General features: G+C 41.4%; 1 protein-coding gene and 1 long non-coding RNA gene across 10 annotated transcripts in view; one reads left to right on the forward strand and one right to left on the reverse strand.

Moving 5' to 3' along the window:
- The window catches only part of LOC124291619, a 237,458-nt gene that overhangs the window by 206,045 nt on the left and 7,330 nt on the right, over positions 1–24,083 (reverse strand). The gene's annotated exons all lie outside the window — the stretch shown is intronic.
- The window catches only part of LOC124291599 (tripartite motif-containing protein 45-like), an 87,820-nt gene that overhangs the window by 24,962 nt on the left and 38,775 nt on the right, over positions 1–24,083 (forward strand). For 3 of the 9 annotated variants that reach the window (XM_046728630.1, XM_046728629.1, XM_046728628.1), the window contains one exon: positions 18,805–18,939. The exons of 4 other annotated variants lie outside the window; for them this stretch is intronic. In XM_046728630.1, coding sequence (XP_046584586.1) covers positions 18,805–18,939 — 135 coding nt within the window. Of the gene's footprint in view, positions 1–16,128; positions 16,249–16,293; positions 16,319–18,804; positions 18,940–24,083 lie in introns of those variants that run through there. 2 more of the 9 variants (XM_046728631.1, XM_046728638.1) reach the window with 2 other exon arrangements.

The raw sequence follows: 24,083 nt of genomic DNA on the forward strand, positions 1-24,083 counted from the left end.
TCTGCACACACACTATTGGCATATATAGACCCAACACAGAAATCGCAATATTAGATACCCGTAATGGTGGCCAGATCTGTTGCATGATTTATGATACACTGCTGGGTTTGGGAACATATTTTCCTACGCATTTTCAAAGCGATATTGGACCAAGTCGAGTGTCCCTCGGTGACATTGGTTCAATACAAGTCACACAAACACGCCACAGATGGGTACTTTAGCAAGTTGAATAACACAAGGGCTCTTTGAGTGACTACTCCTACACCTACTATAAGAGTAGCAACATGTTAACACATTTTCATTGTCCATATCACTGCCCATATTAAGTGGTATACTAGTGTACACGTGTTACGTTATAATTTATCACGTTGTGACTCCCATGGGGATTGTTTAGTTAAACATTTCGTGACAAAAATAGATACAGAGACTGAGAGTGAGCGTTTATTTCGTATAATGGCCTCATGGCCCAGAGTACAAAAAATACATAACTGTTTGTTTGTGCGCATGCAATGCATATACATACAGGTAGGTTTCTCTTCTGGTAGATTGCTAGGCTTTTGATAGCATTCATATATTTTGTGCATAACAACTGGTTCAACTTAAATACAGATGGGTTTATATGATAATAACCAGGAATATAGAAGCCCTCTTCTCCGGGTTTTCCAGAGACCCAGCTACAATTCTGATGATTGGGCTCGACGCTGTCGGTATGTTAATGAATATTTATTACAGTTACTTTTTTGCACAACTTCCAATTGAAACAAATAAGATATTTCATTCCAATTTATTTTACATCATAAATAAGTTTGATATTTCCATCATGAATGACGTATCACTTTTTATCATAACGTGTTATTGTTATTGATATGTAGATCTATATGATATTTCTTTTAAGTTTGGAATAGTAAATTTCGAAACTTTACGTAATAAAATAAATAAAGATTAGTGTATGTTAACATTTTGGCATGTTATTATATATAGTTATATTTTGTTATTTGATTGTGATAATATCTGAAAAATATTACTGAATCTTATATTTATACAGTGAGTGGATTCTTTTTTCTTTCCTTTTTCTTGGGGGTGGGGGGTGGGGGCTTGACTAATATTTCAAATAATAAAATACCTTATTTGTCGGTTCATTAAATTATCATCAATGAACATATTTTCATATTCATTTGCGATTACTCCCCCTCAAGACGAAGTATGAATAGCATATGGTTATGTGAACCCACGGCTCATTGGTGATCACCTCCATGAGAGCTCGGGAGCATTTGTGTACAGATGTATCGATGGTGTAACTCCACGTCGAGCCCTATGTATAGATTACAAATAACATATGTCGCTAGACTGTGTTCAGAATGGTGTCAAGACAGCTGATGCATGGCAGTTGCTAGCCTTGTAGCCTTGTGGAAGAACAACATCCTGAAATCAGAAGGAAGAGCCTTCTGTGTTGACCCAGAGTCACCAGGACAAAGACTGCAACCATTATTTAACTCATCCTGTTGTCCTGTACGACAGGCGATCGTTTCCACGACAGAAGTGATTGACTTCCTCTGCGAGGGTTACATTGCGAACACTGTTTCAATGTAGCTTTTTCGTATATATCTCGAGCTCTTAGCATTTACTAGTTGTAGTGTAGCCTCACGACTAGTGGTAGCGTAGCCCTCACGGCTAGTGGTAGTGTAGCCTCACGACTAGTGGTATTGTAGCCTCATGACTGACTAGTGGTAGTGAAGCCTCAAGACTAGTGGTAGTGTAGCCTCATGACTAGTGATAGTGTAGCCTCATGACTAGTGATAGTGTAGCCTCACGACTAGTGATAGTGTAGCCTCATGACTAGTGATAGTGTAGCCTCATGACTAGTGATAGTGTAGCCTCACGACTAGTGGTAGTGTAGCCTAACGACTAGTGGTAGTGTAGCCTTACGACTAGTGGTAGTGTAACCTCCCGACTAGTGGTAGTGTAGCCTAACGGCTAGTGGTAGTGTAGCCTCACGACTAGTGGTAGTGTAGCCTAACGACTAGTGGTAGTGTAGCGTAACGGCTAGTGGTAGTGTAGCCTTACGACTAGTGGTAGTGTAACCTCCCGACTAGTGGTAGTGTAGCCTAACGGCTAGTGGTAGTGTAGCCTCACGACTAGTGGTAGTGTAGCCTAACGACTAGTGGTAGTGTAGCGTAACGGCTAGTGGTAGTGTAGCCTTACGACTAGTGGTAGTGTAGCCTAAGAACTAGTGGTAGTGCAGCCTTACGGCTAGTGGTAGTGTAGTCTCACCATATATATGTATTTACTACATGTGTCATCCAGGAATTGTATCTACTTGTTGGAAACTTGTAATTATTAGTAAATATTGCGACAGTTTAATTCATGCGTATTTCTGCATTGTGCTGTTTACGCTTTGATGAGAAATGTTGACACGTCTATTTGTGATCCACGAGTGAGTGAGCGAGTGAGTGAGTTTAGTTTTACGCCGCACCCAGCAATATTGCAGCTATTTGGCGGCGTTCTGCAAAATAATCGGATCTGGACCAGACAATCCGGGGATCAACAGCATGAACATCAATCTACGCAATTGGGATACGATGACATGTGTCAACCAAGTCAGCAAGCCTGACCACCCGATCCCGTTAGTCGCCTAACGAAAAGCATAGGTTACTGAAGATCAATTCTAACCCTGATCTTCACGGTGTTATCCACGAACTGCCATGAATCACGGAAGGAGGTCACAGAGGACATACAATGAAAGCAAAACGCCAGTAAGACCTAATGACCACGATCTATAGGCCGTGAGGAAAAACAGACTGGTATACGAACAATGATTTATGCTTTTTGTTTTTGATACCTTTGTGTGATACATTAACAATAAATAAATAAACAGTGACATGGAAGACACGCCATGGTGGGTTTGAGAGGACAGTGCAGATGTAGAGCAGGTAGACAACAGATGTAGAGCAGGTAGACTACTGATGTAGAGCAGGTAGACTACAGATGTAGAGCAGGTAGACTACAGATGTAGAGCAGTTAGACTACACATGTAGAGCAGGTAGACTACAGATGTAGAGCAGGTAGACCACAGATGTAGAGCAGGTAGACTACAGATGTAGAGGAGGTAGACTACAGATGTAGAGCAGGTAGACTACAGATGTAGAGGAGGTTGACCACAGATGTAGAGGAGGTAAACTACAGATGTAGAGCAGGTAGACTACATATGTAGAGAAGGTAGACTACAGATGTAGAGCAGGTAGACTACAGATGTAGAGCAGGTAGACTACAGATGTAGAGGAGGTAGACTACAGATGTAGAGCAGGTAGACTACAGATGTAGAGGAGGTAGACTACAGATGTAGAGCAGGTAAACTACAGATGTAGAGCAGGTAGACTACAGATGTAGAGCAGGTAGACTACAGATGTAGAGCAGGTAGACTACAGATGTAGAGGAGGTAGACCACAGATGTAGAGGAGGTAGACTACAGATGTAGAGCAGGTAGACTACAGATGTAGAGGAGGTTGACCACAGATGTAGAGCAGGTAGACTACAGATGTAGAGCAGGTAGACTACAGATGTAGAGGAGGTAGACCACAGATGTAGAGCAGGTACACTACAGATGTAGAGCAGGTAGACTACAGATGTAGAGGAGGTAGACTACAGATGTAGAGCAGGTAGACTACAGATGTAGAGCAGGTAGACTACAGATGTAGAGCAGGTAGACTACAGATGTAGAGCAGGTAGACTACAGATGTAGAGCAGGTAGACTACAGATGTAGAGGAGGTAGACCACAGATGTAGAGGAGGTAGACTACAGATGTAGAGCAGGTAGACTACAGATGTAGAGCAGGTAGACTACAGATGTAGAGGAGGTAGACTACAGATGTAGAGGAGGTAGACCACAGATGTAGAGCAGGTAGACTACAGATGTAGAGCAGGTAGACTACAGATGTAAGAGAGGAGGTAGACTACAGATGTAGAGCAGGTAGACTACAGATGTAGAGGAGGTAGACTACAGATGTAGAGCAGGTAGACTACAGATGTAGAGCAGGTAGACTACAGATGTAGAGCAGGTAGACTACAGATGTAGAGCAGGTAGACTACAGATGTAGAGCAGGTAGACTACAGATGTAGAGGAGGTAGACTACAGATGTAGAGCAGGTAGACTACAGATGTAGAGGAGGTAGACTACAGATGTAGAGCAGGTAGACTACAGATGTAGAGGAGGTAGACCACAGATGTAGAGGAGGTAGACTACAGATGTTTCTGGGATATCTCCACATGGGAGAGTTGTGTGTACGATCCAATGACATACGTCTGAGCTGCTTTCTGTTCAACGTGATCAACACCTGTTACTGAATTGACTTGACATTATTGTGTGGTGGAAGGGAGATCACTCGTGATGAGGTATATTTATAGAGCAATAACAGCGTACGCCTGAATAGTGTATCACCACTTGAGCTGTTCCCGAACTTCCCGTGTGTTGTAAACAGACATACGAGGGGCCCATTGAATAGCGATGTTCGAGTAGCAGTACGAGTACTGAGTCCCATGTGGTACTGTCAATCGCTCTTCAATGTGCTTCCCCGGGTGGCCCTAGAGGACCAAACACTTTATGAATACTCTGTACTCAAGCTTATCCATTTCTGCAGTTTCCATAGGGGTACATGTGATGTCACGTAAACTAGGGACATGTGCATCTCAACATTACGTTTATGTGAATGATAGAAACCTTTCTTCAGTATCATAAAGTTATTTTTATCATGCACATAACAGAAGCATTTCAGGCTCAAAACGTTTTGAAAGCCCATCGTAAACAGTGTACACGGCCGCTTGATAGTCAACGCAGCACTCAGTTTCCCAGCCACGTGTTTGTGGCAGCGACCTACTTTGTATATCTGAGTATTATGATCACTTTGCGCCAGGTAGCTTTTAAGTATTGTTAATAATCGTTAATTCTCTATCTTTATTTCAGCCTCCAACAGGCGCTGACATATGCAATGTAAATATATATTATAATATATTGCTGTTTCCCCTCACTCAGAGACCATATAATATCTATTATATGGTCTCTGGCTCACTATAGTAGCTGAAATGAAATAGTTCATAATTCATGTACTTTTGATAAGTTTCTTGATATTTCAGCTCATATCAGCGCTGAAACAGTTCATGTACTCAATCGCTTAGTTTTAATAATACAATCAATAGTTTCTACTCAACCATGACCATACGTTACGATTGGTCCATTCAAACCTGCATGCTTTTTCTATGTCTGAACAACTCGCACCCTTACACGTCATATCGTCACCAGACACGACTGACAAAACTTGTGTGACAGGTTAGTAAACTAACTATCTTCAATGTGTAATCTTAAACACACAACATATATTAAATAAGGGTAATTATGCCGTCAGTGTAGTTAGCGTGTGTTGTAAGCGACAGGCGGGTAGACGCAAAGTTTCTGTTTTAATGTGTATCATATCTTCCCTGTTAAACGTAAATAACATTAAATAACTATAAAGCGAAGCATTGTGAGAATGCTTTGTGTAGGAATGTTGTCTCATTGTTGTTATCGCAGTTTGCACAAGGTGAGGTGAGGTGAGGTGAGGTGAGGTGAGGTGAGGTGAGGTGAGGTGAGGTGAGGTGAGGTGAGTTGAGGTGAGTTGAGGTGAAATTGGGCTTAACGTCGTCCTTGAGAATATATCGCTCATATGACGACGTTCACTCGTACATCGGGTAACATTGTATTGGCCATCCGATGAAGACGTGCATGCATAAGTAAATGTATGTGTGGCTGCTTGTACTAGCCCAGACTTAAGCTGGTTTTATAGTGCTAGCCCACTGAGATACCATGCCGCAGTGAAGCCTTAATACCCGACTCAGACACATTATACTGACTCCAAGCCGACCAGTCCTTGTACCAATTAATGATGAGCGACAGGCTGGGACCAACAAGTACCATATTTTAACGTCTTTTGGTATGACGCGGTCGGGGATCGAACCCGCGACCTTCCACTCTCGGGGCGGACGCTCAACCACCACACCACGGAGGCGGTCTCTAAACACAATGTAGTGATCGGTGCTACCGCTCTCGTACATCTGGTAACATTGGATTGGCCATCCGATGCTGCTCGTATGTTTCCGAGTGTGATCGAGGCACGTGATCAACTTACCAGCCAAATCTGACAGATGACAATTAGGAGATCAAGACAAGACACTGACGACTACGGACACGAATACTTCGCAGAACCCTATAAAGTTGATCTCCCCACTCATCATCGCTTACGAAGCAAGGTAAGCGCCTTTCCCTATCACCCGGCTTTCACAACAACAAATAATGGCAAAGTATCTCAATCGAAGGTTTTATAGAGTATCAAATATATCTTTCCATGCTTATCATTATGTCGATATGGAGAGTTTACACTGAATTGGTTTGGTTTTGATCACAACCTATCTTATTTCCAGCACACATTATTCCATCGTCTGCTATGGCAGCCCAGGCATAAACACGGGCCCCTGTGCCATACATAGGGTATGTAATGTGCCGGACAATACTGTTTATAACATGTATATATATCATTCTAACATAAAGAATCATCCTTCTGTTATATTGCAGATAATATTTCACACAAAAAATATAATAACTATGATATGCAATTGATATGAATTCACAAAAGTACCTATGTTGTGATTTTTATTAGGCTTTATTGGCCAACTTTCAAAATCTTTGTTTGGCACTGCAACATCTAAGGATGTCAACATCCTAGCCAAACACATCAATGCACTAACCAAGCACGAATCACTGTTAGGCAATGTATTAACAGAGCATGAACACAAATTGACCTCGATAATGGCAAATGAAGATGCTCGATTTTCAAATGCTCTTAAAGGCATAAAATCAACCATGAGGCAATAAAATATGCTACAGCAAGCATTAAAGCTTCATACAGCAATCTTCAAAATGCATAATATATGTATCCTTATCATCAGTCTTGCTTCACCAAATTGAGCAAGCTGCCCTTATTGAGCATAAATTGCAGGAGTTTAAACTAGGAACCTTAGATCTGCTAAAAGGCAAACTTTCACCACTGTTAATTTCCCTGCAATCATTAGCAAAACTATCAATCACATTCAACATCTTCTTAAAAGTAAATATAATGGTTTCAAATTATTTACAAACTGATCTACAGTTTCATTACAATAATGTTTAGTTCTTGTATGCCAGGACAAAATTAAATAAAACTATACGTAACTGTCAAATTTCCATTGGCACCATCTGATGTTTCCTTTAAACTGTACAAAATCATTTAGTTGTCAGTTCCTGTAAATGAGTCTACTAGCCATTCTCTACACAACTACTTAATCTGCAACCTTTTCTTGCAACTTCTCTTAACCAGCAATATGTCACAACTCTTAATTTGGACCAGGTTTCTCAATGTTATGGCACTTCTACCTTACACTGTCCATTTAGGCTAACCCTAGCCACCAGAACACAAACGTCCTGTGAAATAATATTATACCGTAATAGCAAAGCGGAAGTCAAAGCACAGTGTAATTTTAGGTTCCTCCTTGACATGGTTAGGCACAACAGCCTCCTACAAAAGCTAAAAAAAAATCCCATACACGGCAGAATTCTAAATTTCATTCACTCCTTCCTAAACAATAGACTCATAATCCTCAAATCTCACAACACCCTTTTGGACCCCCATCCCCTAGAAAATGGTACACACACACACACACACACACACACACACACACACACACACACACACACACACACACACAGAGAGAGACACACACAGAGACAGACAGACACACACACACACAGACACACACACACAGACAGACAGACAGACACACACACAGACAGACAGACACACACACACACCAGTGCAGCATATTATCTCCAACACTTTTTACCTTCATGATTAATGATATATTCCCAGAAAAATGGCCGGAAATTTCCAAAGCTAAAATTCGCAGACGATATCTCCTTCTGGACCTCTTCCACCTCTATTAAACAAGTCTCTATTAAATGTCAAAGAATGCTTAACTACATTCAAAATTGGGCCCAACTCCATCCTTTCCTTTCCCTCCACCTTTCATTTTCCATTTCCTTTCCCTCTCCTTCAGTCCCTCCCTCCCCCCCACCTCCATTCCTTCCTTCCGTGTCCCTCCACTCCTTCTACCCCTCAGGCCACTAATCTTTCCTTCCTCCACCCCACTGGGCTTCTGGGGCCACAATCCACTAAACTCATCCTTTCATCCCTCCATCCTTTCTTTCACTTTCCTTTTCTTTCCTCTTTTCTTTCTTCTTTGTTCCATTCCTCCTTTCCTTCATTTTGTCTCACACACCTCCATTCCTTCCACCTTTCTTCAGTCCTCCTGTTCCTTCCATTTGTGGTCCTCCATTCCTTCCTTTCTTTGTCCTCCATTCTGGTCTCCTCCATTCCTCCATTCCTGTGTGGTCTCTGTTCCACCTCCATTCCTCCATATTTTCTTCGGTCCTCCATTGTGTGGTCCTCCATTCCTCCACTGTGGTCTCTCCGTTGTGTGGTCTCTGTCCGTTCCTGTGATGTCTTCCTCCATTCTGTGTCTTCCACACATTCCTTCTTCCTTCTGTATACCTCCATTCCATTCCTCCTTTTCTTCCTTGGTCTCTGCCTCTGTGTGGTCCTGGGGCTGTGGTCCTCCATTTTATTTCTGGTCTCCACACTCCATTCCTCCTTTCTCCTGTGTGGTCTCCTCCGTGTGTGGTCATATTCACTCTTTCCTTGATGTCCACTCCATTCCTTCCTTGATGTTCCACCTCCATTCCTGTGTGTGCTGTGGTCTCCATTCACTCCACCTTCCTTGGTCTCTGTTCTGTGTGTGGTCCATGTTCCATTTTCCTCCTGGTCCTCCATTTTCTGTGTGTCCATTTTTGTGTTGTTCTCCATTCTGTTCCACACCTGTGGTCCTCCATTGTGGTCTCTGTACACCTCCATTCCTTCTTCGTGATGTCTCCTCCATTCTGGTCTCCTTCCATTTTCTACACTCTGTTCCTTGTCCATTCCTGTGGTCTCTTCCTCCATTGTGGTCCTCCATTCTGTGTCTCTGTATACATTCTACACTCCTTCTTCTGGTCTCTATTTTCTGGTCCTCCATTGTCTCTGTTCCTCCATTTTAAAGCTACACTCCTTTTCTTCCTTGTCTCCTCCATTCTTCCTTTCTTTGATTCTCCTTCCCATTGGCCACTGCCTCCTTCGTGATTATGGCTACACCTCCATTCCACTCACAACAGCTAAGGCAGATGCTCTGGCCACCTCCCATTTCCTCCACAACAGCTAGGCGATTGTGCCTCCCATTACAGGGCTGCTGCACTCACAACAGCTAGGCGATTATACAAGCCACACGCCTCCCATTTACAAGCTGCTGCACTCACAACAGCTAGGCGATTATGCCATGCCTCCATTTACAAGGCACGCTGCACTCCACAACAACTAGGAAGCAGGTTGCAAGCCACACACCTCCCATTTACAAGGCTACACCCACAACAGCTAGGCAGATTAGTACAGGCTTGCCTCCGTTACAAGGCTACGCTCCGCAACAGCTAGGCAGGTTGCAGCCACACACCTCCCATTTACCACAGAGGCTGCTGCACTCCGCGGCAATGGGCGGATCTGCAACGTACGCCTCATTTGCAAGGCTGCTCCGCAACGAATGGAGCGATTACTACACCTCCCATTATGTTACACTCACAACAACTAAACGATTTGCAACACACACCTCCCATTACAAGCTGCTACACTCACAACAACTAAAACGATCTTCGACATACACCTCTCATTACAAGCTGCACTCATACAACAACTAAACGATTTACAACATACACCTCTCATTACAAGCTACATTCACGACAACTAAACGATTTACAACATACACCTCATTTACAAGCTACACTCACAACAACTAAACGATTTACAACATACACCTCTAGTACAAGCTACACTCACAACAACTAAACGATATACAACATACACCTCCTTACAAGCCACACTCTTACAAGCTACACCCTCTCATTCACGACAACAACTAAACGATATACAACATACACCTCTCATTACAAGCTGCCATTCACGACAACTAAACGATATACAACATACACCTCTCATTACAAACTACATTTCACGACAACTAAAACGATATACAACATACACCTCTCATTACAAGCTACATTCACGACAAAACCCTACCCATCACAGACACCAACCTAGATAACATCCCTCCATCAGCTAACAAAAAGACACCAACAAATCCACCATAATAAACATCACAAACAACTACATCAACAACAGCTACCCCACCCACACTCATATAAACACAGATGCCTCAATCAACCAAAACAAAACCACTGGTATAGGCATTCATGTCCAACAAAAAAACCCTATAACAACTAACCTCCACTATACAAACCACACCACAATAAATACTGCAGAACTCACAGCTACTCTCACTGCACTGCACTTAATCCCCACTCTCCTCCCCCAAACTAACTTCCTCATTCTCTCCGACTCACTCAACTCCATTAGGCAAATACAAAGCAAGCACTCCAAATCTCGTCCAGACCTTATCCACAATATAATTATCCAAACCGACTCACTTAAATGATCAGACCAAAATATAACATTTACCTGGATTCCCAGCCATTCAAACATACCTGGAAATGACGCAGCTGATACAGCAGCCAAACTAGCAACAACCCACACATCACCAAATATACCTGGAAATGACACAGCTGATACAGCAGCCAAACTAGCAACAACCCACACATCACCAAATATAAACTTTCACACATCCAAGACAGAAATTAAGCAACTCATCAAATCAAACATACTACATACCAACTTCCATCACAACATCAACACAAACAAATCAACATGGGTCACACCAATAATAAAATCACCATTAAGCAAAATCCCTGTATGCTCTAACATTAAAAACATTGACACGGCTATAAACGACTCATCACAGGCATCACACAACCTAAACCACACACTTTATAAACAAAATAGACATACAGATGGCTATGTGTACACACTGCAATACTCAAGACGACATAAACCAAATGCTCATCCACTGCAAACTACAACACGCAAATATCAAGCAACTACACGACAGCATTCCCCCTAAATATCACAACAACAGGTTATACTACACTAAATGAGAATCGCTTGCTCACTGAGCGAGATGCGTATGTAAACAAATGAAGAGATAAAGACATGTGACAGCTGTGATTGGATGAAATAGTGTAAGATGTTTATGTTTTTAAAAGCATATCCAACCAGTAATTAAAACTGACCACAATTTTAAGTATTCAGTGCTGTGATTTCCATCACCATGACTTATGCTTATTGTGTGTACAGATATTTTCCAGTAGGTGACATTTGGTGCGGATCTGGGGTTGATGTGTTCCGCTTCCTGTGCTCGCAAAACGAGGCCGGACAAGTTGGCCAGATAGTGTGTTTTTATGGTAGTTTAAAGGCCAGAGTGTACCCATGTGCACATGGAATGGCTGTTGATAGCCTGGATTATTTTTAAAAAATATAAGGCTACTATAGAAGTCTATGGGGAAAACATTTGGTGTTGTGTAACCTGTAGGGTTCGAGCACTTTTCAGTAATTCATACTTTACATGATTTCCTGTGTTTATTTCACCATGGAAACATGTTAGCATTAATGTAGAGGCAAATTTAAAGGTACTGGGAGTAAAGATAGGGCTGTTTTGAGTGGAATAGATTGTTTTAGTGTCCAGAATATGAACGTTGCTTCGTTTTGTGGTCGAACAGTGGAAAAGACCCTCACGGTGAGTCTTACCATCAAGTAGTGGTTCCCTGGCTTCTAAATTTGTTGGAACTGATGAATTTGACAACAAATTAGGTTAAAATCACCACTGCCACAACAATGTGAGTGTCTAAGATCATCTCCTGAGGGTCAATTTGAAGTCAAATGATAAGAATATCATGAAATTTGTTCACTGCTGACAGCAGAACATGTCACAAACCCTTGTTTTAAATGCAAACAGTGTAGCATATGATCAATTCTTTCTGCCTGTCCCCTTTGAATATGCAACGACCTAATTTTCTTTTCCTTTTTTAAAAATATACCCCTTTTTTCACCCATAGGACTTTCAAAATGAATTTCTGTTTTATTAACAACTGTCTCATTGCTGTTATAGATTTTATGATTTGACATTTAATGTGATCTCAACACTATTTTCAGCTTGTAGAATGCCTGTTGGTGAATGGGGAGGTGTATCTTCACAAATACAGCAGAAAAGAAGCCTTCACATCCAATGTGGTATTTCGACAAGCCGGCCGAAGTCTGTTGTTGGCAGTGTCTAATCAAGCATACTCCCTTTGCTTCGATATGCTTCACCGCCTTGTAGAAGTTGCAGTACTTGGACATGTAGGTACATATAGTACATTTAAGTGTCCCAGTCCAGTTAAGGCACCAAAATGTCTCACTACCAAATTCCATCACTCGGTCATCCTCATACATCAGAAATTTCTTACAGTGTCCCCTTAATGCCTCAGTGTGTAGTATTTCAGCTTCCCAGACATGAAATAAGGGCTGTACATCAATCCCAGAAGCTGCTTAGATGTAAATAATAACAACTCACCCTTGTGGAATGTAATATTATGGGTCTGAATTCACATTTTATTGACATGAGAGTGTTCGATATCTTAAAATTATCTCCCCTGTTTACCCAAATACATTGTGTCTTTCTCTAACCCAGTAACCCATAAATTACTGCAGAGAAGCTCTGTTTTTAGCTGATATTGTCAAATACTGTTAATTGTAATTAAAATATTCAGTTTAGGGCAGGGTAACCAATAAATTTCCAAAGTTATGTGGATTTTTTCACTTTGTTCCCTCTAAACTGGCTTATACATGACATTGGCAAGTGTAACAGCCTCAAAACAATACACAGTCAATAGTTTTGAATTTCTGGAAGTATTTCAAAGTCTTAGCTTGATGAATCAATAGATTCAAATGTAAGTTCTTATCATGCTGTGGTCTAAAAGTGATTTCATCTGTTGAAAGGGTCATTTGCCTTGATCGACTAACAGGCGGCAGGGTACTGTGGTCAGTGTTTCAGACCGCTAGGCATAATCCAACCCCTCACTTATTACATTCTGGCAAAGTTCATCATCCAGCCTTACATATGTCAGGATGTTAAAGCTGCTTAATGTTAAACCTGTCCAATTTCTGGCCTGAATTCAATGATTTTTGTCGTTCAAAATATAGTTTGGATTGATATGATCAAGGCAGTCCCAGTCATGCATGGAATTAACCCATGGCCCCCCTTTTTGTGAAATAAGAGTAAACTCCCATGGTATATGTATGATTTAAAAACTTTCTCTATTAATGCAGAAGTGCATTTTGTATAGCTTTGGTGAAATAGACTTGATATAACTCTTACAGCTCTGTCAGTGCAGCAAATCCATATATTCTTGTGCCATATAGATATGTTGGACAGGAAAAAGTATTGAAGCTTCATGCAGTTTTATATTTTTTCTGAGAAGTTGCATGTATATACAGTACATAAGTCACAGATTTGCCTAGGGCAAATGTTTCTAAATTTTCCTACAGGTTATACTACACTAAATGAGAATCGCTTGCTCACTGAGCGAGATGCGTATGTAAACAAATGAAGAGATAAAGACATGTGACAGCTGTGATTGGATGAAATAGTGTAAGATGTTTATGTTTTTTAAAAGCATATCCAACCAGTAATTAAAACTGACCACAATTTTAAGTATTCAGTGCTGTGATTTCCATCACCATGACTTATGCTTATTGTGTGTACAGATATTTTCCAGTAGGTGACATTTGGTGCGGATCTGGGGTTGATGTGTTCCGCTTCCTGTGCTCGCAAAACGAGCCGGACAAGTTGGCCAGATAGTGTGTTTTTATGGTAGTTTAAAGGCCAGAGTGTACCCATGTGCACATGGAATGGCTGTTGATAGCCTGGATTATTTTTTAAAAAATATAAGGCTACTATAGAAGTCTATGGGAAAACATTTGGTGTTGTGTAACCTGTTCAGACACGCCGCTCAAACTCAATTACCCATACTCTGCACACGGCACGCTACCCCTCCCCTCTCGCTAATGTAAACAACCTGACGCAAGCTCTCACTGACAAAGTCAAGGCCACTCAACACAGCCAGCTTACTCCCAGCGCTCGCCTCTCAGCTGCTGTCCCCTGCTACACTGCCTTCTACACTCCCACCTTAGGATTACTGCTTTAGATTTCGGTAACTTCAAATCATATATATTATTGTAGATCTTCAGCTACAGGCGTACGTTCATTTGTGTAGTTATTGTTCAATGTATTGCGAAATTGTTATAATGTTTAGGAAGGGTTGAACCCCGGAAACAGCTGTACACTTACACCTATGTCAAACTATTATGTATATTCAGGCTAAAAAGACCAGTGCTTGTATTAAAGGGAGTACGGTAGTGCGTAAATTGCACTACCGTAAAACATCTACGAAACATCTACGATACGTGTACTAGTTAATGTTTCATTATTTTAAGCTGATGTTACCAATAGGAATCTAATGTGATAGCGTGTTTATTTGTATCGTTGTGTGCCGTTCTCTGAACTTAAAAATATGTTCCTGTAAGGTTCTACCTGTACATAAAAATATAATGCCCAACATACGCTGATGTTTTGATAAGTATAGTGTAATATATATGAGTACAATATGTTCGTATCAGTTATCTGTAATACTGTACCTTGTATTTGATGTGTTCATATATATGTATACATATGATGGAATTGAAATATTTTATAAATGTAATGTTCAAAACATGTTGATGTTCTGCGAAGCTTAATAATTATGAAGATGAAAATAATATGTTCACGTCAGTCTAATGTAATACTGTATGATTGCTTTGATATGTTCATATATTGAATTGAATTGAAATGTTTTATTGAATTCACTCTGCATCTGAATAAACCTTGGAACGCTAGCAACTCTAATGTCATCATTATCCTGAATTCATATATTTTATTTTAAGGCCAAAATTACCGTGAGACAGCACTTTCTGAGTTCCTTTATGTTAACCTTCTAAGGTAAATATTGTATGCTATGCGGCGATTACCGCCGATATCATTTATGGCTTCGTTTAACTCATGTCATGAGTTATCGCCCCTGATCTTTGTAAATTTCAACCCCTCAGTGATCATTATATTTCTGTAATGTTTCAATGCACAGATAATATTGTCGGCGCTCATGCATTCAATCTGTATTAACACATATACTGTTAATGTACTGAATATAACAGACCCACAAAAGATAACGGTGTGACTTATTCCTGGGTCAGTGAGTGAGTCAGTGATTGTACTTATGCAGTCATCCAGGTATATCACAGGAGCCTGAAGATTGTAATCTTAACACTATCACAGCTATAAAACTGCAACAATAAAACTTGAATCGTGACCCTGCGCATTCAGAGCGATTTCAAAACACAATCACTCATTCGACATCACTCGTCCCTTTCCGTAACATGCAAACTGTCCCTGAATGACGAGTTGATCACGAATGAACCACGTCAACCCTGTACGGTATATCTCTTCCTGTGCTCCCTCCTGAGGAGGGTACGTAAGTCCCAAAACATTTCAAGTAAATTTAAGTCTAACAGGTTTTTAATCGTAGTATTTTTGTGATTTTAATGTATGGCTAAATCTCAGTATAAACGCCAATGGCTGAAGGGATGGTGTAAATCCAGCTAGGGTCCATGCAGGTAGCAAAGGTACTGTAAGTCCCCATGGTCCCTAGTATGGTGATCGACCTTCAGTTGTTGGCGATCTATAGCCTGTTTTTATGTTGTATTGTCCTAATAGTGCTATTAGTTTTAACCTTCCACACTAGTTTTAAATCTAATTGTGATATTCTAGTTGTTTTACTGTCCTTCAATGACAGGTTTTATAATATGCACATATTCCATTTCAATGTAAAATGTTCTCGTCACGATATGGCTGAAATATTGCCGATGTGACGTTAAATATTAACTCACTCACTCTCTCACTTCATGTGCTCAGTTTCCCTCTACACCGGTTACCTAGGGTCTATCTCGCCTGGTGCTCAGTTTCCCTCTACACCGGTTACCTAGGGTCTATCTCGCCTGGTGCTCAGTTTCCCTCTACACCGGTTACCTAGGGTCTATCTCGCCTGATGATCAGTTTCCCTCTACACCGGTTACCTGGCTGTCTCAGGTAAGTGTGTTGTCATAGGGGCTTCGTCTATTCCAGGTGTAACGCTACACACCTGTCCTACTGTTTACAGGTAACACTACAATGGTTCATCTAACTGTTAGGTCATCTCCAGGCACATTCTCAAATCAGGGCACCTAATATGCTGTAATATTTAGACTGAGCATGGTGTATGGAGTGTCTACTTTCATTACTTCCTTGATCGGCCTGTTGACTTCAATACTGATATCTGTCTCGATGTATGTGGATGTATGTATATAATGTGTGTGGGATGTGGGGGGTCAGGACATGATTAGACCCCCGTGGAAACAATACTTCCAGAACTGCAGCGGTAAGTTTCTTGCTATATCTCCCAAACTGTCCTCTTTTGGTTTATGACATGCATTTTGGTTGCTTGATACCGGCAGTGCTCTGTTTTAGATATACAAGAACACTGATCGAATCTTTTCTCATCTCAGGTCAAGGATAGGTGGATAGTCATATGAATAGCGCCTAGGTTTCGGAAGGTGGGTAGTCATATGAATAGCGCCTATGTATCGGAAAGGTGGGTAGTCATATGAATAGCTCCTATGTATCGGAAAGGTGGGTAGTCATATGAATAGTGCCTATGTATCGGAAAGGTAGGTAGTCATATGAATAGTTCCTATGTATCGGAAAGGTGGGAAGTCATATGAATAGCGCCTATGTATCGGAAAGGTGGGTAGTAATATGAATAGTGCCTAAGTATCGGAAAGGTAGGTAGTCATATGGATAGTGCCTATGTATCGGACAGGTGGGTAGTCATATGAATAGCACCTAGGTATCAGAAAGGTTGGTAGTCATATGAATAGCGCCTATGTATCGGAAAGGTGGGTAGTCTTATGAATAGTGCCTATGTATCGGAAAGGTAGGTTGTCATATGAATAGCGCCTATGTATCGGAAAGGTAGGTAGTCATATGAATAACACCTAAGTATCGGAAAGGTGGGTAGTCATATGAATAGCGCCTAGGTATCGGAAAGGTGGGTAGTCATATGAATAGTGCCTATGTATCGGAAAGGTAGGTTGTCATATGAATAGCGCCTATGTATCGGAAAGGTAGGTAGTCAAATGAGTGCTCATATGAATAGTGCCTAGGTATCGGAAAGATGGGTAGTCATATGAATAGTGCCTAGGTATCGGAAAGGTGGGTGGTCATATGAATAGTGCTTAGGTATCGGAAAGGTAGGTAGTCATATGAATAGTGCCTATGTATCGGAACGGTGGATAGTCATATGAATAGTGCCTATGTATCAGAAAAATGGATAGTCATATGAATAGCGCCTATGTATCGGAAAGGTGGGTAGTCATATGAATAGCGCCTAGGTATCGGAAAGGTGGGTAGTCATATGAATAGTGCCTAGGTATCGGAAAGGTGGGTAGTCATATGAATAGCGCCTAGGTTTCGGAAAGGTAGATAGTCGTATGAATAGTGCCTATGTATCGGAAAGGTTTGTAGTCATATGAATAGCGCCTATGTATCGGAAAGGTGGATAGTCATATTAATAGTGCATATGTATCGGAAAAATGGATAGTCATATGAATAGCGCTTATGCATCGGAAAGGTGGGTAGTCATATGAATAGCGCCTATGTATCAGAAAGGTGGATAGTCATATGAATAGCGCCTAGGTTTCGGAAAGGTAGGTAGTCATATGAATAGTGCCTAGGTATCGGAAAAATGGATAGTCATATGAATAGCGCCTATGTGTCGGAAAGGTGGGAAGTCATATGAATAGTGCCTATGTATCTGAAAGGTGGGTAGTCATATGAATAGTGCCTAGGTATCGGAAAGGTGGGTAGTCATATGAATAGTGCCTATATATCGGAAAGGTGGGTAGTCATATGAATAGTGCCTAAGTATCGGAAAGGTAGGTAGTCATATGGATAGTGCCTATGTATCGGAAAGTTGGATAGTCATATGAATAGTGCCTATGTATCGGAAAGATGGATAGTCATATGAATAGCGCCTATGTATAGGAAAGGTGGGTAGTCATATGAATAGCGCCTAGGTATCGGAAAGGTGGCCAGTCATATGAATAGCGCCTACGTATCAGAAAGGTGGGTACTCATATGAATAGCGCCTAGGTTTCGGAAAGGTAGGTAGTCATATGAATAGCGCCTATGTATCGGAAAGGTAGGTAGTCATATGAATAGTGCCTATGTATCGGAAAGGTGGGTAGTCATATGAATAGTGCCTATGTATCGGAAAGGTAGGTAGTCATATGAATAGTGCCTATGTATCGGAAAGGTAGGTAGTCATATGGATAGTGTCTATGTATCGGAAAGGTGGGTAGTCATATGAATAGCACCTATGTATCGGAAAGGTGGGTAGTCATATGAATAGTGCCTATGTATCGGAAAGGTTTGTAGTCATATGAATAGTGCCTAGATATCGAAAGGTGGGTAGTCATATGAATAGCACCTTTCTTTGCCCCGCGTTTGGGTTCGAATCTTAATGTCATGGAAACATGAATGCTTTTATGTCGAGAGGGCTTTCTCCACCATTTCACTTTGGCGTGAATTGTATCTTCTATATTGCAGGTATCCTGTACGTGGTTGACACTAACGACAGGGAGAGGTTTGTCGAGTCACGGGAGGAACTGAAGAACGTCATCGACAGCGACGAGATGAGATTTGTTCCTGTCGTCGTCCTGGCTAACAAGCAAGACTTGCCAGGTGGGGACATGGTCGACACAGAAAATGATGGTGTACGCCCTTGTATTTAAATTAGCAACATAAACAGTCTCAGGCTCAGGAATGTTCTAATGGCGTTCATTGTTGATCTGTGTAGTGTGATTTATGATAGTGATGCTGCTGAAGATGACGTAGTGATGCTGCTGCTGCTGCTGATAGCTATAATGGTAGTGATGATGATTATTATGGATTGTGATGATCAATCTCATTAGCAAATTCAAATTATATAGATGGCCATCCTACTAGGCACATGGCTGAAAGTATTTTATGATAATATTTCAAAATATTTTCGCCAGTTTATTTCCCAATTTTAAAAACAAACAACACACTTTGTACCTATCTTCAGCTGGCGTTGTGATGCATGAAGCCCTGAATAAGTCTTATAACCGTGATACGATGGCATCCGAGGGCGTTGGCAACAGCATTGTATGTCGACCCCATCTGCACCATTACAATGGCTCTTTCTCTCTCTTCAGCTGTTAATCGTGGCATATGTCTCGTACTTGTGTATCATATCATGCATTCTAGGCTCTCTTCATATCCTATAGAATCATTCTACATATGAAATGGATGCAAATACTGCTTGCATATTGCTGCGCTTTTGGCGATTGATATTGTTATGTGTAAACAGAGAATGGATAAATGTTACTTTGCAAGCAAAAAGATGACGGACCGGAAGTGGTACATCCAGGGGACATGCGCTACGACCGGGCAGGGTCTGTTTGAGGGTCTGGAGGAAATGTCCAGACTGGTGAAAGAATTCAAACAGAGCAGGAAGCGGTGAATCTTTCCAGACATAAATAACCACAAACTTGTATCTGTGATAATGTCCAGAAGCTCAGGGATGACCAACTGAAGGGTATCTGTGTTGAAACCTGAATGGACTGATGTGACCTCCCACAAATATATTTAATCACGTGTTAGTTTGTTCAATACATGATATGCAAGTTGAAATGCTGTCATATGATTTTGACAAGGTTTGTCAAGTCTGTATTGTGGCGAGGAAGCCAAAAGGAGGACCCCACTGTTGCGACACGTTGCCGTCAGAACAAAGACTCCCACCTCGATGTTACTGATTCAATCTTATGCCCAGTCCGTCTCCATGGTTACCGATGCTTACCGTTATGTCACGTGATGACTCGAGATCTGTAGCGCTATCAGTCTTTCGTTACTGTTATACGTATGTAGCAATTTGTTATATAATTCATCGTGTAAATACTCACATGTTTCCAACATTCCTTGGTTTGTCTTTTATCTGAACACGTTGTATGGTGTTCATGTTTTCAATACATGTGTGAACGTTCATGTTTTATTTACCTGTTGTTTTGTACTTAAACATGTAATTGTAATTGTTGTTGCAATACAAGTTTAAAAAAAAGTATTTTTTCACAAAGTTATTTGTCCATAACTGACATCAAGGTACAGAAACGGTACTTAACCACGGTGTGCAATGCTGAGCATCGATGCTCGGATGAACATTTCGGACAGTTGCGGCGTACAACAATATTTACTCGTTCCTCCTTTTGATCATCGGATCTTGCATCGTGAACTCATCAGTGGTGGACGTTAAAACGTTTTAAAATTAATATCACATTTATTATCTCATTACACCCAAAACTATCTATTTGATGAACATTTCCTTCCAGATTGTTTCCCATATCCGTTTAATACAAGTCCGACCGAGGTTCCTTTGATCGACTCATGGGTTCAATGCAGCAGTCGCTATTGTACGCATTCTTCCCGGCCCTGAAGAATTACTGCGTCTCCTTCTGTCATTTCAACAGAACGGGCGTTTCAAATTTTGTTATTTCCTTCCAAAGTAGCAAGCCCCTTGCCACTCAGGGCATATGTAATATAGCGACCATTCATATTGCATTAGGATACTTTTGACCTACAGGACTTGGATAGTTAAGATAGAAAAAAATCAAATGTTTAGAAGGTATAGTGACAGTTATCAAATGTGTAAGTATGCATTATAATTAGTCTTCGTTCATTTCATTACTTCTATTTCCTTGTCATGCTACAACACTTCATGTTATGGTTAGGCTAAAATGTAAAAAAACATAGCTGCTTTTAGATATTTTAATACATTTTGAGCATGAACGACTATTTGAACGCAGCTGATATTTCAAAAAGATGATTATAAAATCAGAAGAACCAATTGGTAAATTATAACAATCCTCCTGTGACTTTTCATCAAATGACGACGGCCTGTAAATAGCAGACACTGCAGTGATCGATATTGTGAGCACTGACCCACGCCGTCGGGTTACGATGACACGCTATGAACCAGTTCACCGAGCCTGACTACCGTTTGGTTGCCTGTTCAGTCAAACATACGTTGCTAGGGATTTAATCGAATCAGGGTTCCCCATGTAGGTGTCCTTACCCACACCACATTAGTTTTGTGTTTTGTCTTACCACTTACATATATATGGATCTCAAAAACCTACACATGATACCTTGACGTGTCCAAAGGCTATATGAATCTTCGTTGCATGTGTATTATGTCAAGAGACGTTGATAAGGTAAGCTGCGTGCTTTGACCAAAATCGCAAAACTTTGATCGAACTGATTAAGGGAAACACAACGTATACTCATAGACAGTTATGATACACACAATGTGACGTTTCCTGGAATAGTTCCACATGTTGGGAGATGGAGATTACTGAGAACAGTGAAGCAATTACATGTTGTAGAGAATCCAATTCCGATTGTGCACAACCTGAAACAAGTGATGATATGGCGCAACGAGCTATTGCAAGTGAATCCGGGTCACTGGGTCACCAGGCAGTTCCTATATGTGTTGATAATAAGACATCATCCTGGAAGACAAAACGTCGACATCCGTGACGACATAGGGTGTCAGTGTGTTGTCCTTGATGTACTGTTCAGTGACCTTCACACAACATGGAGTGAGATTTACAGTCATAGAGATGTCCCCGATCCACGCAATATTCGTTGACATTGGCTTGGCGTTTCTTCGACGTTGCCAAAGACGTCACGTCAACGTAATGGAGACTAATCTGAACCCCTGAAGCCGATGATGCACCAGTTTAGTTATGTGTACGGTACTACAGGGAACTGTTACGCCAAAGAAACTGGCATCAAGGTATAGACTGTGACTGATGGGTCTTAGCACTATATACAAGGAAAGGAGTGTAACGAGGTCAACACATCAAGTTCGTTTCAGGACGAATTCCACAATTATCATTGTATATACCCCTATAAAGTCATAAAGTCATACAGTCTATATAGTCAAACTAGAAACTTCACAATCGTATAATAAATAATATACTCTCCCAAAAAAGAAACGCAAATAGGAATTTCGACTGTATTTTCATGTCTATTTTGAAACATCTTGTAGGCTTTATGAGTCCATGAAATATAGCGAAATTGCACACTGGGAATGCAGACTTATCCGTCTCGGAGGAAAGTCAGTTTGAGTGTCACATGGAGACGTGTGGTGGCGCTGAAGTCAATACCTCGTGTGACCACCGTGGGCATCCAGAACTGCACGGCATCGCCTCGGCATCGAACGATTAAGTCTCAGAAACTCGTGTTGCCCAAAAGCAGCCCACTCTGCCTGTAGTGTCTGTGCGAGTTGCTGAAGTGTCTGGGGCCGAGGGTTACGGCGTCGCACCCGTCTGTCCAGGGCATCCCACAGATGTTCGATCGGGTTTAGGTCCGGTGATCTTGAGGGCCAGGGCAGCACATTGATGTTGTGGTTCTGGAGGAAATCTCTAGTGTGACGTGCTGTCTGGGGCCTGGCATTGTCCTGTTGAAACAACTCCCTCTGGCGATCAATGATTGGAAGGAGGTGTGGGCGTAGGATTTCGTCACAGTACCGTTGAGCTGTCAAGTTGCCCTGGATCATCACTAAATCACTTCTTCTACGGCAGGTGATCGCTCCCCACATCATAACACTGCCCTGACCGAATCGGTCCACCTGGGGAACGCAAGCGTCGGCGAAACGTTCACGTCGACGCCTGTACACCCGCAATCTTCCATCGCGTCGTTCCAAAAGAAATCGTGATTCATCACTGAACCAGATTCTACGCCAATTCGGTAGGTTCCAGGCCTGAACGTTGGTGCACCATTGAACTCAATGTCGACGATGTTGTTGTCGAGGCACAGGGCCAAAATAAGGTCTTCTGGCACGTAAACCAGCCTCTCTCAACCTGTTCCTGACGGTCTGTGAAGAAAGCCTCCTCAATCTGGGTATTTGTCGAGCGGTACTGGTCGCCGTAGCTATTCGATGACGCAGGTGATGTACCCGGATGTAGCGATCCTGCGCCGCAGTGGTCGCTCGAGGTCGCCAACTACGAGGGGCATCTGCTACCGCCTTCTGCCGGCGATATCTCTCCCAGAGCAGTGAAATGGTGCTTTGGTGAACATTAATGCGTCGGGCAACTGCACGTTGAGACTGGCCAGCTTCAAACAAACCAATGGCGATATGACGGTTGGCTTCACTTAGACGTGGCATTTTGCGTTCGTCAACAATATTCCAAATACAGTGAATAATCGACAGACAGCGATCAACCTTTTATACCCATCATTGAGACTATGTGATCCCAAACTTTCATGTGCATTGCATATGAATTGTGTATTCTGTGACACTACACGCCGAAATTGACAATCATGCTGTTAAATACGGGTATTTTACGGTTGGTGCGTTTTGTTTTGATGTTTCAAAACATAAACACCATAGGACTCATAAACAGAACAAAAACTTTTGTAAAATGAATCTCGTTTTATTTTATTGCTACATGAAATTGCTATTTTCATGATGCGTTTCTTTTTTGGGAGACTATATATAAAAGAAAGGACACAAGAATGTGGTATAGAGGTTATCATTTACTTGTTAAGGTCGATAGGATGAACTGACAATATCAAAAATCGGTTCCATATGGTTACACAATTTATCAATAAAAGGCGTAAACAAAGTATCAACTCACAAGAAATTAAATCTGATGTTTCACACATTCAGTAGCTTATATGACCATCCTGTGTGTTCACAACTGCCAAGCAACGCCTCCTCATGGACAGTCTATTGTATGTAAACACATTATTGGGGAGTCGGCGCCATTGTTCCTGCAAATCAGCACCAAGATCCTGCAAATTCT

Source organism: Haliotis rubra, unplaced genomic scaffold, assembly GCF_003918875.1.
Source record: "Haliotis rubra isolate DU_JTF1 unplaced genomic scaffold, ASM391887v1 Scf498, whole genome shotgun sequence".
In the NCBI taxonomy this organism is placed as follows: Eukaryota; Metazoa; Mollusca; class Gastropoda; order Lepetellida; family Haliotidae; genus Haliotis; species Haliotis rubra.